Source organism: Selaginella moellendorffii, unplaced genomic scaffold (genome assembly GCF_000143415.4).
Source record: "Selaginella moellendorffii unplaced genomic scaffold, v1.0 SELMOscaffold_153, whole genome shotgun sequence".
NCBI classification, from domain to species: Eukaryota; Viridiplantae; Streptophyta; class Lycopodiopsida; order Selaginellales; family Selaginellaceae; genus Selaginella; species Selaginella moellendorffii.
This window is the reverse complement of record NW_003314414.1, coordinates 269,810-284,029: the sequence shown is the minus strand read 5'-3', so window position 1 is coordinate 284,029 and position 14,220 is coordinate 269,810. Positions and strand designations below refer to the sequence as shown.

General features: G+C 52.8%; 6 protein-coding genes across 6 annotated transcripts; 4 read left to right on the top strand and 2 right to left on the bottom strand.

The window, feature by feature from the left end:
• The first annotated feature begins 1,825 nt into the window (after positions 1-1,825).
• LOC9640902 (pentatricopeptide repeat-containing protein At4g02750) lies at positions 1,826-3,511 on the top strand. The gene has a single exon (XM_024667035.1). It carries the CDS (start codon positions 1,826-1,828, stop codon positions 3,509-3,511), a length of 1,686 nt encoding a protein of 561 aa, XP_024522803.1.
• On the top strand, positions 3,487-4,971 carry LOC9640901 (protein SCO1 homolog 1, mitochondrial). The gene is made up of 7 exons (XM_002993296.2): positions 3,487-3,676; positions 3,736-3,930; positions 3,983-4,073; positions 4,140-4,352; positions 4,424-4,513; positions 4,560-4,692; positions 4,749-4,971. Exons 1-7 carry the CDS (start codon positions 3,539-3,541, stop codon positions 4,867-4,869), a joined length of 981 nt encoding a protein of 326 aa, XP_002993342.2. The 5' UTR covers positions 3,487-3,538; the 3' UTR covers positions 4,870-4,971.
• LOC9640891 (ATP-dependent Clp protease proteolytic subunit-related protein 4, chloroplastic) lies at positions 4,929-6,320 on the top strand. Its single transcript, XM_002993295.2, has 7 exons — positions 4,929-5,198; positions 5,252-5,455; positions 5,505-5,560; positions 5,626-5,752; positions 5,824-5,901; positions 5,974-6,087; positions 6,143-6,320. The coding sequence occupies exons 1-7, from the start codon at positions 4,956-4,958 to the stop codon at positions 6,215-6,217; spliced, it is 897 nt and encodes a 298-aa protein (XP_002993341.2). The 5' UTR covers positions 4,929-4,955; the 3' UTR covers positions 6,218-6,320.
• Positions 6,180-9,912, bottom strand: LOC9640890 (alanine--tRNA ligase, chloroplastic/mitochondrial). The gene is made up of 12 exons (XM_024667028.1): positions 9,658-9,912; positions 9,373-9,596; positions 9,132-9,310; positions 8,998-9,076; positions 8,807-8,941; positions 8,593-8,742; positions 8,424-8,534; positions 7,458-8,372; positions 7,131-7,403; positions 6,860-7,069; positions 6,656-6,810; positions 6,180-6,606 (listed from the first exon to the last, which is right to left on the bottom strand). Exons 1-12 carry the CDS (start codon positions 9,890-9,892, stop codon positions 6,267-6,269), a joined length of 3,006 nt encoding a protein of 1,001 aa, XP_024522796.1. The 5' UTR covers positions 9,893-9,912; the 3' UTR covers positions 6,180-6,266.
• Positions 9,913-9,915: 3 nt separating this feature from the next.
• LOC112343488 (soluble starch synthase 2-2, chloroplastic/amyloplastic-like) lies at positions 9,916-12,707 on the top strand. The gene is made up of 8 exons (XM_024667031.1): positions 9,916-10,305; positions 10,390-10,756; positions 10,815-10,879; positions 10,935-11,012; positions 11,077-11,187; positions 11,248-11,292; positions 11,350-11,523; positions 11,580-12,707. The coding sequence occupies exons 1-8, from the start codon at positions 9,949-9,951 to the stop codon at positions 12,534-12,536; spliced, it is 2,154 nt and encodes a 717-aa protein (XP_024522799.1). The 5' UTR covers positions 9,916-9,948; the 3' UTR covers positions 12,537-12,707.
• On the bottom strand, positions 12,664-14,218 carry LOC9640900 (syntaxin-71). Its single transcript, XM_024667032.1, has 9 exons — positions 14,026-14,218; positions 13,854-13,979; positions 13,617-13,779; positions 13,483-13,562; positions 13,351-13,419; positions 13,245-13,289; positions 13,123-13,185; positions 12,991-13,067; positions 12,664-12,934 (listed from the first exon to the last, which is right to left on the bottom strand). Exons 1-9 carry the CDS (start codon positions 14,182-14,184, stop codon positions 12,919-12,921), a joined length of 798 nt encoding a protein of 265 aa, XP_024522800.1. The 5' UTR covers positions 14,185-14,218; the 3' UTR covers positions 12,664-12,918.
• Positions 14,219-14,220: the final 2 nt, after the last annotated feature.

The following is a 14,220-nucleotide window of genomic DNA, read 5'->3' as shown; positions in this document are numbered from 1 at the left end:
CTTGGTCATTGTGACTACGGGTGAAGCGGTTTGTGAATCTTCGGTGGTATCCGATCTTGCCGAGAAATCTTCGAAGGTCCTTCTGGTTCTTTGGTGGGTCGAGCTGAAGTATGACTTCGACTTTGTCTTTGTCGATGAGTATGCCATCTTTGCAGACAATGTGGCCGAGAAGTACTCCGGACTTGACGAAGAAGGCACATTTCTCGGGGTTGAGGGCGATGTTGTTTTCTTCGCACTTCTCGAGGCATTTCTCGAGGCATTCGAGATGGCAGTCTTCGGAGCTGAAGACACTGAAGTCGTCCATGAAGACTCGCATGAAGTCGGTGAGGTAGTCTCGGAAGGTGTTGGTGACGAGTCGTTGGAAAGTAAAGGGTGCATTGCAGAGGCCGAAAGGCATTCTTCGGTAGGCGTATGCTCCCCATGGGCTGATGAATGCTGTCTTGTGCTGGTCTTCTTGGGCGATGGTGATCTGATTGTAGCCGGAAAATCCGTCGAGGAAGGAGTACATTTCGTGTCCGGCGACTGCGTCAAGAACTTCGTCGGTGAAGGGTATCGGGAAGATATCTTTGTTGGTGACGTCGTTGAGCTGCTTGTAGTTGACGCAGATTCGGAGCTTGCCGTTTTTCTTCGGCACAACGACCAGAGGAGACAACCAGATCGGATTCTGGATCGGGTAGATGTATTCGACTTCGAGGAGTTTGTCGAGCTCCTTCTTGACTTGCTCCATGAGGTTTGGGTTCATCCGGTAAGGTGCCTGTCGCTTCGGCCGGGCATCCGGGAGGAGGGTGATGGTGTGCAGACATAAGTCCGGTGAGACTCCTTTCAGGTCTTTGTAGCTCCAAGCAAACAAGTGCTTTTTCTTCTGGAGGAGTCTCAGGCCTTTGTTCCGGAAACTCTCAGAGATGTCTTTGGCGAGGATGATGTGATGCTGATTCTGGTCGGTGGCAAGGTTGATCTTCTCGAGAGGTTGGTTGGTTGGTTGGAGAGCGCAAGTACAACGTGCTCGTTGAGCTTAGCCCATTCTGGATCGCGTTTTACAAGGACGGGCATGTGGCTGTCTCTGAGAGGGGCAACGAGCTGTTTAAGGGACCGGTCATTCACCTGATAGACGAACAATGTTCTGGGTCTCACTACGGTTTTGTGACTGTTTTCGGGAGTCCGAATTACAACACGACCAAATGGATTCACAAGACAGGTGGTGGTGCTCCACTCACGCAGCTTGTCCTCCCGGAGTTTATAGACATGTGTTCTGCAGAGGGGTTTGACGATGTTACGGAGGTTGTTCGCAAGTGGGGATATGTTCCCACATAGCGATGATATTGGACGAGGTGATTGTGAAGGTGGGGTTGAGGGGCATTACAGCGTCTGTTGGGCAAACAATACTAGTTCCGTTTGACATGACGCCCAAGGATGAGTTGTATGTCGAATACACTTTCGGGTTTTCGTCCGATTACATAGCACTGAAGTACTTCGATCATTGCTGGAACGTGAAAAAAGACGAGCTGCTGGAGTTTGTCACTGCATCAGAGGGGCCGACGGATATTTCCGCCTTGAGGGGTAAACTATACGCCTGCATCAGATCCATCGCGCTGGGGGCAGTGCTGGAGTCGAAATCGATTGGCCAAGACCCAGTTCCAAATCGATACGCGGATTTTATCAGCTTCATTTTGGAAAATCGACGCATCAGGTCTTACACCCACATGAATGAGATCTGGGAGTGCAACTGGAGCATTATGAATGAGTCTCTATGTCCATTTTCACTTTTCAAGAGGTTTTGAGGATTGCAAGGATGCAGGACATATTCGACATACTTCCGTAAAAATGCATGGGATTACTGAGGAGAGCAGCCAAGGCCACCAGGAAGATCGCCCTCGTACGCTCCGGACACGAAGGGGAAGATTCACGTCTCCAACGCAGTTGCCTTGCATCTCGGCTCAAGCGCTGCGCCACCGCCGCCGATGTCGCGGAGCTCCACTCGGGCTCGTCCTCAGACCTGCTGCCACACGATACTTTCGCGTGCAATGTGCTGGTCCAGATGTATGGAACGTTTGGGAGGATGGAGGAGGCCGCAGCGGTGTTCCACGCAATCCGGAACAAGAACATCTTCTCGTGGAGCATTCTGCTGTCGGCTTGTGCCCAGAACGGGCATCTGGATGGGGCTAGGTGGGCATTTGATAATATGCCATCCAGGAACGTCGTTGCGTGGGGCGCGCTGCTCCTTGCATTTATCCGCGCTGCACGTATGCGCGAAGCGGTCCAGACGTTTCATCGGATGCCACAGCACGACGTGGCATCGGTGACTTCTGTCTTGACTGCGAATGCCCAGGCAGGGCATATTTGTGAAATAAAAGCTATAATCGAGGCGATTCCTCCGGGTCAAGGCGACGTCGTTGTGTGGACGGCATTGATTGGATGTTACATTGCAGAGAACCGCATTGACGACGCCAAGCGCGTGTTTGATGGTATGGAGGAGAGGAGTGTGGTAACTTGGACCGCATTGTTCACAGGGTATGCCAACGAGGGACTCGTTGCGAATGCCAAGGTCATGTTTGACAGGATGCCCGAGCGGGACGTGGTGTCGTGGAACTCTATGGCTGCTGCGTTTGCACAGAATGGCGACTTGCCACTTGCAAAGCAAACTTTTGATAGTATTCCCGAGCAGAATGTGGTGTCCTGGAACGCGATTGTCACAGCATATGCCGAGAACGGGCAGCTGCATGAGGCTCTGGATCTCTTCCATAAAATGCCGGAGAGGAGAATGGTGTCGTGGAACGCTGTCGTTTCCGCGCACGCGAACTGCGGAGATGTGGAGTCGGCCAATATCTTGTTCGATCGCATGCCACAGTGGACGCTGCTTGCCTCCACCGCGATGATCGTTGCTTATGCGCACAAGAACCTTGTGGCAGAGGCGCGCCGGGTCTTCCATTCTCTGGAGGCTCGCGACGTTGTGGCGTGGAACGCTATGATCTCTCTCTACGGCCAGAATGGGCTGGTGGAGGAAGCAAGCAGGGCATTCCGGTGCTTGCCAGTGAGCGAGCGCAACCTGGTCAGCTGGACGGCCATGGTGGCGGCATATGCCCAGAACGGGCATAGCAAGCAGGCCATGCAGACGTTCCAGCAGTTGGAGCTCGAGGGCGTGGAGGCGGACGAGATTTGCTTCAAGACAGTGTTGGGCTGCTGCAGCCACGCCGGCCAAGTCGACGTTGCATGCTACTGCTTCACGTCCATGGTGGGGGATCACGGCATCGCTCCGTCCAAGTGCCACTACTGGAGCATCCTGGACGCGCTGGGCCGCTCGGGGAGGCTGGGAGAATGCGAGGAGCTCATGGGCAGCATGCCTTTCTCGCCGGACGAGGTGGCGAGAGGGAGCGCGCTGGCCGCTTGCAAGAACGACAGCGACATGGAGCGCGCCAATCGGATCGGCAACCAGCTGCTCGAGACCGATCCAGACAGCGCCCCGGCCTACGTCCTCATGGCAAACCTCTTCTCCGCTGCAGTGGGGGCGAATTAGGGTTCTTGAGGGGTTTTTGCGGGCACGATGGGTGCGTGGCGGAGGTTGCTGGCGTCTGCTCTTGTCACTGGAAGGAGCCGCATTCTCAGTCCCCAGTCGCATCACTCTCGTCTCTTGGCGCCTCGGCTCGTGGATTTCTTCCCAGGCACGCCGGCAGCATTCCAGGTGTGGAATTTCCTCTTTCTTTTCCAAACGTGTGTGCTAGAATTTGTTTCTTGTCTCAGGGCTTTCAAGGCGTCCAAAGAAGAATGTCGACGACCACGGCAACGTCAGCGGCGGCGGCGGCGGCTGGGCAGCCCGATGCTGCTGCTACGTCTACTGCCGAGAAACCTTTGGCCGAGGGAGTAGAGGAGGAAGAAACCAAGCAAGCTAAGACCGAAACACCAGTTTCTGGCGAGCCGAAAGTCGTTCGCCGCAACGTAAGTTTTTCTTTCGATCTTCGTCTTTGCTTACTTTTTGTTCTTGGAGCAGCCAGTGTCGTGGCTAAGTTTCTTCCTTCTGGTAGCCACAGCCGCAGCATTGCTGTTCGTGTTTGAACGAGAGAAGAAGAAAGCGCTGGACGGTGAGTCAAGTGATTGCTGTGAGACGGCAAGTGAGTGACGTTTCTTTTCTTTGGTATTGTTTGCAGCGATCAGGAACAAGGAGATGGACGTAAAGTATGGCCCCTCGGTCGGGAAAGCAGCGATCGGAGGCCCATTCAAGCTCGTCAACCACGAAGGCAAGACGGTGACAGAGAAAGATTTCCTGGGGAACTGGACGCTCATGTATTTCGGGTTTACATCATGCCCGGACATCTGTCCCGACGAACTGCAAAAGATGGTGCAAGCGATCGACGCTGTAGGTTGGTATATTCAGCGCTCCAGGAACGTAGTTCTCTTCTGACGCGTTACAATTTCTTCCTGGCCTGTGCAGATAAAAAATCTGGCTTGAAGATTGCCCCGTTGTTTGTGTCTGTGGATCCAGAGCGCGACTCGGTGGAGCAGATGAAAGAATACGTGCAAGGTACCGCAAGTTATGTCTTTTGCTCTCATCCATTTGTGGCGTGCAGAGTTTCATCCCAGGCTAGTGGGATTAACCGGAGCTCCCGAAGATATCAAGCAGGTGGCAAAGTCGTTTCGGGTCTACTACATGAAGACTGGGGACGAAGGCGATGACTATCTGGTGGATCACTCCATCATAATGTGAGTGGTGCTTGCTAGTCTTCCAGCTGATTGTTTCCCCTCTGCTTGTCTACCAGGTATCTCATGGACCCGAAAATGGAGTTTGTGAATTTTTTTGGAAAGAACTACACCGTGGACGAGCTGTCGCAGGGAATCATGGACGAGGTGAAGAGTCATGGAAAGACGAAGCGGAGCTAAACCATGTCTAGGAAAGTTTTGGGCGTAGGGTGTTTTAAGGCTTAGTATAATGTGGAGAAGGAAAACCGAGGAGGGTTTGTAGCTCAATGGCGGGCTTGTCAAGTCTCGGCCAGCGCAATTGGTTTGTGTGTGGAAGCAGCAGCGGTAGGAAGGATGGGTTTGGAGGGGCAGTGGCGGGCGGCAAGAAGAGGCTTAGTTTGGGAACTGAGCTCTTCCAGCCGCTTGTAGGAGGAAGTAGATGCTGCTTGTTCGCTGGGCAGAGCCTCTCACTCTCATCACCGCTGCTCTCCTCTACCAAGAAACGCGGTAGCAGAGGCGTAGTCACCATGGTCAGTAGTGATACTCCTTTCTCTCCTCTGAATTGACACACTCTCTCTTACAGGTGATTCCTTTTGTCCGAGGGGACGCGTCGGCACAGCCGCCCCCCGATCTCCCATCCTATCTCTTCCACAACAGGATTGTCTTTCTGGGCATGTCACTTGTTCCAGCAGTCACGGAGCTCATCATGGCAGAGTTTCTCTACTTGCAGTTCGTGGATCCCGAGAAACCAATCTACATGTACATCAACTCGACAGGCACTACCAAGGTATTTCCATGCCTCCTGTTATTCTTCACTCGTTTCCTTTGCTCGTCAGGATGGAGAGAAGTTGGGATATGAAACGGAGGCGCTGGCAATGTATGACACCATGCAGTAAGTGTCTCGCGTGATTGTCTGTGTCTTTTTTTTTTTTTTCTCATGGAGCTTTTGGTCCCCAGGTACGTGAAGCCGCCGATATTCACTCTCTGCGTTGGGAATGCGTGGGGTGAGGCTGCGTTGCTTCTAGCCGCTGGAGCAAAAGGAAATCGATCTGCGCTGCCTTCGACCACCATCATGCTCAAAGAGGTCGGCTTTCTCTTCGTTTTTCTTTTATTTCTGGAGGCACTGATTCCTTCCATTTGGATTGAGCATGGCAGCCTATTGCACAGTTTCGGGGGCAGGCTACTGACATCGATATTGCACGCAGAGAAGTTCGCAACTTGAAAAAAGACTTGGTACGTAAGAGGATGGATGGATATGTTTTTCTTTTTTTCTATCACGTGACTAACGAAGCCTTTGGGCTCCAGGTTGAGCTTTTAGAGAGGCATACAGGCCAACCTGCAGACAAGATCGAGGAGGACATCCGTCGTCCCAAGTACTTCAGCCCGGACGAGGCTGTTGATTATGGACTCATTGACAAGGTAAGGAGGTTTTTCTTGTGTCTTTTATTCTTGATATACTCGTGTCAATGAGCAGGTACTAAGAACTGAGAAAGGAGAGAAGTCCAAAGGTGTTGTAGATCAATTGCGACAAGCGCAGCTTCTCAAGTGAGCAATTTTATACAGTTTTTGACACGGTGCAGAGACAAGTATGTGCTATATCACGGCAGTTGAAAGCCCGCCAGTAAGTCTAACAAGTCAGCCTTCGCCTTTTCTATCGCACCTGGAAGCTTGTCTGGGAGCTTACCTCCAGCCTGAGCAAAATCTGGTCGACCCCCTCCACCTCCACCACAGAGTTTGGCAACAGACCCCACGAATGCTCCAGCTTTAAGCCCGTGCTTTACTACACTCGGGCTGAAGGCCGCAACCAGGCTAACTTTGCCATCCTCAGTGCATGCTCCTAGTAAAGTTGCCGAGGGATCCCCGTGAAGTGCAACACAGTGCTCTACCGCTGCACGAAGTGAATCCACGTCGGTAGTTTCCAGAGCTCCAACTAGTATCCTGCACACCAAAGTGTCAAGAGCCTGAGAAAAGAAGACTGTTTTGCTACCTTACGCCTCCTGGACCAACTAGGAGAGCTCTGCCTGTTAACACGTCGGCTTCGGCAATGGCAACTTTCGCTCTCAAGCTTGTTGCTTCGCTTTTCAGAGCTTTGAGTTCGTCTTGTAGGCCTGATATTCGGGCTGGGAGATCTTCTGGCTTGGCCTAAATAGCATTTGCAAGTCAGTGTGACACGAAGTAACGTGCATGATACCTTGAGTGAGGAGCATATTTGCCTTAGAGCATTCTCCCGTGCGAAGATGTGGTCTATAAAAGCATTGCCGGCTACTGCTTCTATTCTCTTGACACCTGATGCGATGCCTTCCACCAGCACGATTTTGAAGCCTCGGATCTCACTTGTGTTGCTTACATGAGTGCCTCCACAGAGTTCCTTGGATATTCCTGGAACATCAACGACTCTCACCTGAAATGCAAGCAAGTATTAGGACTCAGCCGAGCTGGAGACACAGAAAACACTACTGTACCTGTTCTCCATACTTCTCGCCAAACATCGCAATAGCACCGCTGTTTTTTGCTTCTGCCAGTGGCATCACCTTCCATTCTAGTGGAACGGCCATGCTTATCCATTCGTTTACGAGTGCTTCCACTTGAACAACTTCCTCCTCTGCCATCTTTCTTGACAGCGTAAAATCAAACCGCAAACGGTCGAATGCAACCAATGAACCAGCTTGGGAAGTTTCGGACCCCAAAACCTTCTTCAAGGCTGCTTGGAGAAGGTGAGTTGCAGTGTGTTGAGCCTACACACGACCAAAAAGGAGTCTGTCAAAAGAAAACGAGGAAAAAAAACCGACCTGTGCACGCCTCCTCAAACTAGATTCGACAAGAGCTTGGACGTTATTCCCGACAGCCATTGTGCCTTGCTGAACAATTCCCTTGTGGATAATTAAGTTGCTACCGAGCTTCTGGACATCTTTCACCTGAACGATGCAATCTGTTTCACCGCCCCGGCAGACAAGCAGTCCATTATCACCAATTTGGCCACCGGACTCTGCATAGAAAGGAGTTGTATCCAAAACGATCTCCACTTCATCTCCTTCACGAACCTCCGTAACAAGTCCTCCTCTAGCAATCAATGCCCGCACTTCTGCAATAGACTCGAGCGTCGTATAGCCAACAAATTTAGTCTCAACCAAGGATGTAAGCTCTGCGGCTGTCCCTCCAGCTGACAGCTTGACCACGTTGTGAGCTTCCTGAGATTGCCTCCTTTGATACTCCATTTCAGTCTCAAAGCCCGCCATGTCAACTTGGACATCATTCTCTCCAGCAACTTCTTCGGTGATTTCCACGGGAAACCCGTAAGTGTCATAGAGCATGAACACGTCTTTCCCGGATAAAACTGGCTTGGTGCTTCCATCTCGTCTGCAGGCAGCCGCGGCTTCCTCCAGCTTCTGAGAAAGTAGCTTCTCTCCTCTTTCCAGTGTCTGAACAAATCGTAGCTCTTCCTTCTCCAGCTCTTCAAAAATACGCCCCGCATTTTGTTTCACGTCCGGGTCCACGTTAGAACTCATGCTAATGACCACTTTTGCAAGGCTAGGCAAGAACGTTCCTTCCGAATTCCCTTCACCGTCACCCCGAATACCTAGCAGCCGTCCCATGCGAACAATCCTTCGAATAAGGCGACGCACAATGTATCCGCGGCCAATATTTGAAGGGGTCACTCCATCCGAAATGAGATAAACCACTGCTCGGGAGTGATCACCAATAACCTGTATCGCACAAAAACTTTAGGCCGGGATCGAGCAAGATGCTGGACTTACCTTGAGGTACGTTTTAGTCCGGTCGTCAGCAGCTGTATAATTCACTCCAGCCAGCTCAGAAGCACGTTGGATGATAGGATAGATGAGATCTGTTTCGTAGTTATTTGGCACCTAAGAAAAGATGATGAGAGGAATAAAGAAAAATGGCAAGAGAAATAACGACAGATACCTTTTGCAGTATTCTTGCCATGCGCTCGAGGCCAAGACCAGTATCGATATTCTTTTGCTTAAGAAGTTCTAGTTTCCCATCGTCATTCCGGTTATACTGCATGAACACCAGGTTGTAAAACTCCAAAAATCTTGTATCATCTCCAAGATCCTGGTAAGCGGAAATACAATATCAGCACGGATGGATCGCAAGACTAGAAAGCAAGATTAATTACCGCATCATCGGTCCCTCTCTCTGGATGGAAGTCGAAATACATCTCGGAGCAAGGACCACAAGGTCCCGTTGGACCGCTTGCCCAGAAATTATCTTCCTCTCCCAGCTTCTTTATACGTTCCTCTGGAATTCCTACCTGGAAGATAGCACTCACTGCCTGGGTTAAAACGCGAGAAAGACAGTGTCACTTACGTGGTCACGCCATATGGCGAGGGCTTCATCGTCATCCTTGTACACGCTGACCCATACACGAGCAGCAGGAAGCTTGTATCTACGCAACGGATTGCAAGAATGAGAGCAATGAAGACAAATGGCCTATATCTTACTCTGACGTTGCGAGCTCCCAGGCCCATCGAATGGCGTCGTGCTTGAAGTAATCCCCGAAGCTGAAGTTGCCAAGCATCTCAAAGAAAGTGTGGTGTCGACTTGTCCGACCGACGTTCTCAATGTCGTTTGTCCGGAGGCACTTCTGGGACGTGACAGCGCAAGCAAATCGTCTGGGCACCTGTGCGCGCGAGAGTAGAACATTGTCAAGTGTGGCTGGAAGGAATCACCAGCGGTACTTGCCTGTCCAAGAAATATGGGCTTGAATTGCAGCATGCCCGCGATGGTGAGCAAGACCGTGGGATCGTCCGGAACCAGGGAAGAGCCCGGCAAAAGTTGATGGCCGCGAGCTGCGAAGAAGTTGAGAAACGTTCTCCTGATGGCATCACCACTGACTCCTGGCTGCTCGTGCTCGTGCTCGTGCTCGTGCTCCTGTGTGCTGCTCGTCGTCTCGACGCTGGTTGCGGCTGTGTCGTCCTAGACAAAGCTTGAGTTTGCCAAGCAAGAGCAAATTTTCTTATCGCTTACATGAGGAAAACGTTGTAAATCTCCGGGAGCTTGGCGGCAGGACAAGGAGGAGCACGGCCCGCCTCGTCCGCCGACGTTGCTGCTGCTGTGCCCGATGCAGGAGCGAGGTGGCGCTCTTGCCATTGACGATGCAAGCGTGAAATGCGTGCCAGGCGAGCTGCTGGGGAATTCCTGTGCTCGTACGAATCGCCATGGCGGAGGAAGCGAGCCCTAAACCTAGCTCATGTGTGGCCATGGAGGGCCGAGGGCAAAAGCACACGGGCGGAGAGATGAGCGAGTGAGAGATCGAGGATGGCACCCTCGGCCGTGGTCGTGCCCATTGTCACCGCTGCCGCTGCCGCCGGCGTCGCAGCCGATCGCCGCCATTTCTCCTCTCCTTGTTCGCCGCACAACTGGAAGAGGAGGAATCGCCCGCCCGGCGAGGACGATGGAGCGTCAGCGAGTGGCTGTGGCGCTGTGGACAGGGCTGCATTGCGCTGCTGGAGCTGGAGGGGCCATGGACTGGCAAGGTCTGGGAAGCTGTGGATCGTGAGAGCGGCGGATAGAAATGGTGGTGAAGCCGGTCAAAATGCTGAGGATGCCAGCGTGCGAGCAGCAGTCGACGAGGGTCAGAGGCTACTGGCTTTGCAAAAGGAGCTTCTTGAACAGGCAGGCAAACCATTCTCCTCTTCTAAAGTTTGCTACATTGTTTGTATGCCAATCTCTCTCGCCAACTCCACTGCTTTCTCGCAGGTCACCGAACGAAAGAAGCTCCTCAACACCTTGACGCAGGAGTTTGGTACCACGAAAGAGAAGGAAAACTCCAGTCCATTCGAGCCTAGCGATGGAGAAGTCAGTCCGGCAAGTGTACCTGGAATCGGTGCTTGGCCGCCGCAGTCAATGCGGCCTCCTCAATCAAGCCCGGCACCTTCACCTTCGGTACTTGTACCGGCAGAACCGCGGGTGGTTCGTCCCCCTGGCTCCGGCTTGGACGAGGCCAGAGCCGGCTCTGGATCACCCATCCAGAAGAAAGTTTTGGATGAGGCACCGCCACTGGCCGGAACCAATGTCATGAATGTGGTCATTGTGGCGTGCGAGTGCGCACCGTGGTCTAAGACCGGTAAGCTCGAGCTTTTCCTCGATCACCTGGATCGGCCGACTAACGCACGGATATACAGGTGGGCTTGGCGATGTCGTGGGGGCATTACCAAAGGCGTTGGCACGGAGGGGTCACCGTGTTATGGTCGGTATTCATCTCGACGGCCTTCCCGACTGACTTGTGCGTTCCATGGTTGCAGGCTGTCGCTCCTCGTTACAAGAATTACGTCGAAGCATGGGAGACGGGTGTGCGAAAGGTGTATAACGTAGCTGGACAGGTACGGTGTGACAATATTTCGCTGGTCATCCACTCTTGTCGTAGACAAAATCTGATTTTTTCAGGACATGGAAGTTGGCTACTTTCATGCCTACATCGATGGTGTGGACTTTGTGTTTGTGGACTCGCCTGTGTTCCATGGCTGGTGTCACGACATCTATGGCGGCTCCAGGGAGGTGAGCAGGATGTGAGTAGCAAACTGGAAAGACTCATGTTTTGCTGTTTATCTTTGTCAGGACGTACTGGCTCGCATGATTCTCCTGTGTAAAGCGGCTGTTGAGGTCAGTATAGCACTCGCAAACGTGGAGAGTACTAGTGGTGGTCTTTGCTTCTTGTAGATTCCGTGGCATGTCCCTTGCGGTGGCGTCTGCTACGGGGATGGGAACCTCGTGTTTATTGCAAACGACTGGCACACGGCTCTGCTGCCCGTTTACCTGCAGGCGTACTACCGTGACAATCAGCTCATGCAGTATACGCGCTCTGTCTTGGTCATTCACAACATTGCGCATCAGGTGCTTTTGTTTCTTTTCTAGCACATCCCTCGTAAACTTTGGTGTCCTGCATTCAGGGACGTGGGCCTCTGAGTGACTTCGGAAAGCTTGGGCTGCCAGACCACTTCCGGGACAAGTTTGCTCTCTACGATCCAATCGGAGGGGAACACATGAACATCTTCATGGCGGGTATCCTCACGGCACACCGAGTGATTGCGGTGAGCCATGGCTACGCTTGGGAGTGCCAGACTCAGGAAGGCGGCTGGGGGCTGGACAGCGTGATGCGAGAGAACTCGTGGAAGCTCAAGGGCGTGGTTAACGGCATTGACGACTCGGAGTGGAACCCCGAGGTGGACAAGTGCCTCGTCGGCGATGGCTACAAGCAGTACAGCAGCGCGAGCCTCGAGACTGGGAAAGCCGCTTGCAAGGCGGCGCTGCAAAAGGAGCTGGGACTCCCGGTGCGACCCGACGTGCCGCTGCTGGGATTCATTGGGAGGCTCGACTACCAGAAGGGCGTGGACATCATCGCCGAGGCGATACCGTGGATGATGGGCCACGACGTCCAGTTGGTGCTGCTGGGAACGGGCAGGCCCGACCTGGAGGAGCTACTACGCTCGTTTGAGGCCAAGCACCGGGACAAGGTGCGTGGATGGGTGGGATTCTCGGTCAAGACTGCGCACCGGATCACTGCCGGCGTGGACATCCTGCTCATGCCATCGCGTTTCGAGCCGTGCGGCCTCAACCAGCTCTACGCCATGAGGTATGGCACGGTGCCCGTGGTGCATGCCGTCGGGGGCCTCCGGGACACGGTGACGCCCTTTGATCCCTTCACGAACTCGGGGCTGGGCTGGACGTTTGATCGGGCGGAGGCGTCGGCCATGACGCATGCGATCGGGAATGCGATGTGGACGTACAGGGACTACAAGGAGAGCTGGAGGGGGATTCAGCTGAGGGGCATGAAGCAGGACTTGAGCTGGGATCACGCCGCGCAGCAGTACGAGGAGGTGCTGCTGGCCGCCAAGTTCCAGTGGTAGCACAAGAAATAAGTAAGAGCTGTTTTGCTCACCTAGGGCTTTGGATTTCATTGAGATGCAGCACGAGGTGGACCAGCGGACGCTCTTTCTGGTAGGCAGTGTGAATGAAATCAGTGACAATCTGATGTATCAGGTGAATGTCTTTATAATCAACACGGTGGAGCTCCTCAACAAGGTCTCGAGCGCGTGTGACACAAGGCTCAGTCATTTACACCAGTAAAAATCCTGGCGTTTCTTCTGCACTATGTTGATAAAAGTGATGTCGAACAGGAGGATCTTGCGAATGGACGCCACACTGGCACTGGTGGAGGCCAAATTGAAGAGCGTGAGCAATCCAGCAAACCAATAGAAATGTAAAAATTGCCAACCTCCCAAAACATGATCATTTCTTGAGCACCCTGGTCATGGACGGTGTCAGTCCTGTGCAAAGAAGTTTTGCTAGGCTGGTATTTACTTGTAGATATAGGCAGCTATGCCCAAGAGGACGCAAAGCAGTATAACGTCAATGCAGAAGTTCCTTCCCGATCGGATCTGTCAACTGAGGAAATGAGCAGAGTCACCAAAAGAAAGAGGAGAAAGAGATTACCTTCGACACCACCTCTTTCATTCTCGCATTGTTCTTGGTCAGGTCCCCCGTTGCTTTATCAATCTACTGACAGTAACCATCCAGGTCCAATTAGACATTGCGCTGGACATAGCAGCGTTTACCTTCTCTTCCATTTCGCCGACCATGGGATCTTGCTTGTCGAGCTCCTGAGACAGGCGCATGCGGGTTCTGAGATGACACTAGTGGGGACAGGGCGCAGCACAGAACCTCACTGATATCTTCCGCCATGTTTTTGAGCGTCGACAAGCCTTCCGAAATGATGTCGAGGTTTTGGTCCTGGAGGTTCCAAAGTATACAGAGTTACAAAGCACCATCCGAGACAACAAAGGCTTAGGATACCTGCTTGTTCTTTCTGTGTTGAAACTCTTCCTGGTAGGCTGCTGACTCCGCCGTGTGTTCGTACCTCTCGGAGCTGAAAGCTTCGTCTGCAGCTCCAGAGGTTAGAGTTGTCCGTATCGATCACAAGTATGTACCAGCGGCGGCAGAGTCGATCTTGATCTCAATGTGTGACTTGTCGATCTTCTTCTTCTTCTTGGCCCCCATCATGGTGCCTTCGGGGATGTCATCGATTCTGGCTGCCAGGGCAACAACAAGGTCTGGACGGGCGGCAAGATCCTCCGGAGATAGTGCTTTCACCTTGAGGAGAGCAAGACGGAGTGGGAATGGAGCAGAGAATGGTTGAGTTATTAGAGACGGTTGGGTTGTTCCACCTTCTTCTTGGCCAGCCTCTCGAGCTTCGGGATCTCTTCGCGCAGAGCTGCCTTGGTCCGTCGTATCTCTGCATTCATGGTGGCGACAGCGGCTCTGTTCTTTTCCTCGGCGGCCTCGTTCGCTTTCTGTGCGTGCAAGTCAACGGAGGGTGGGAGGGCATGGCGAGCGCACCTTGACGGTAGCTTCGATCTCGGCCTCCATTGTGGTGTAGAGCTGCAAGAAGTGGTCGTCCGGGTTGATAATGAGGTCCTTGTGCTGCTTGGACGGATCATACTTGTCAAACTTCTTGCAGATGGCGTCCACCCGGACGAGCATGTCGATGATGCTCATGGCCTGTTAAAATGGGGAGGAGCCCTAACTCCTGGA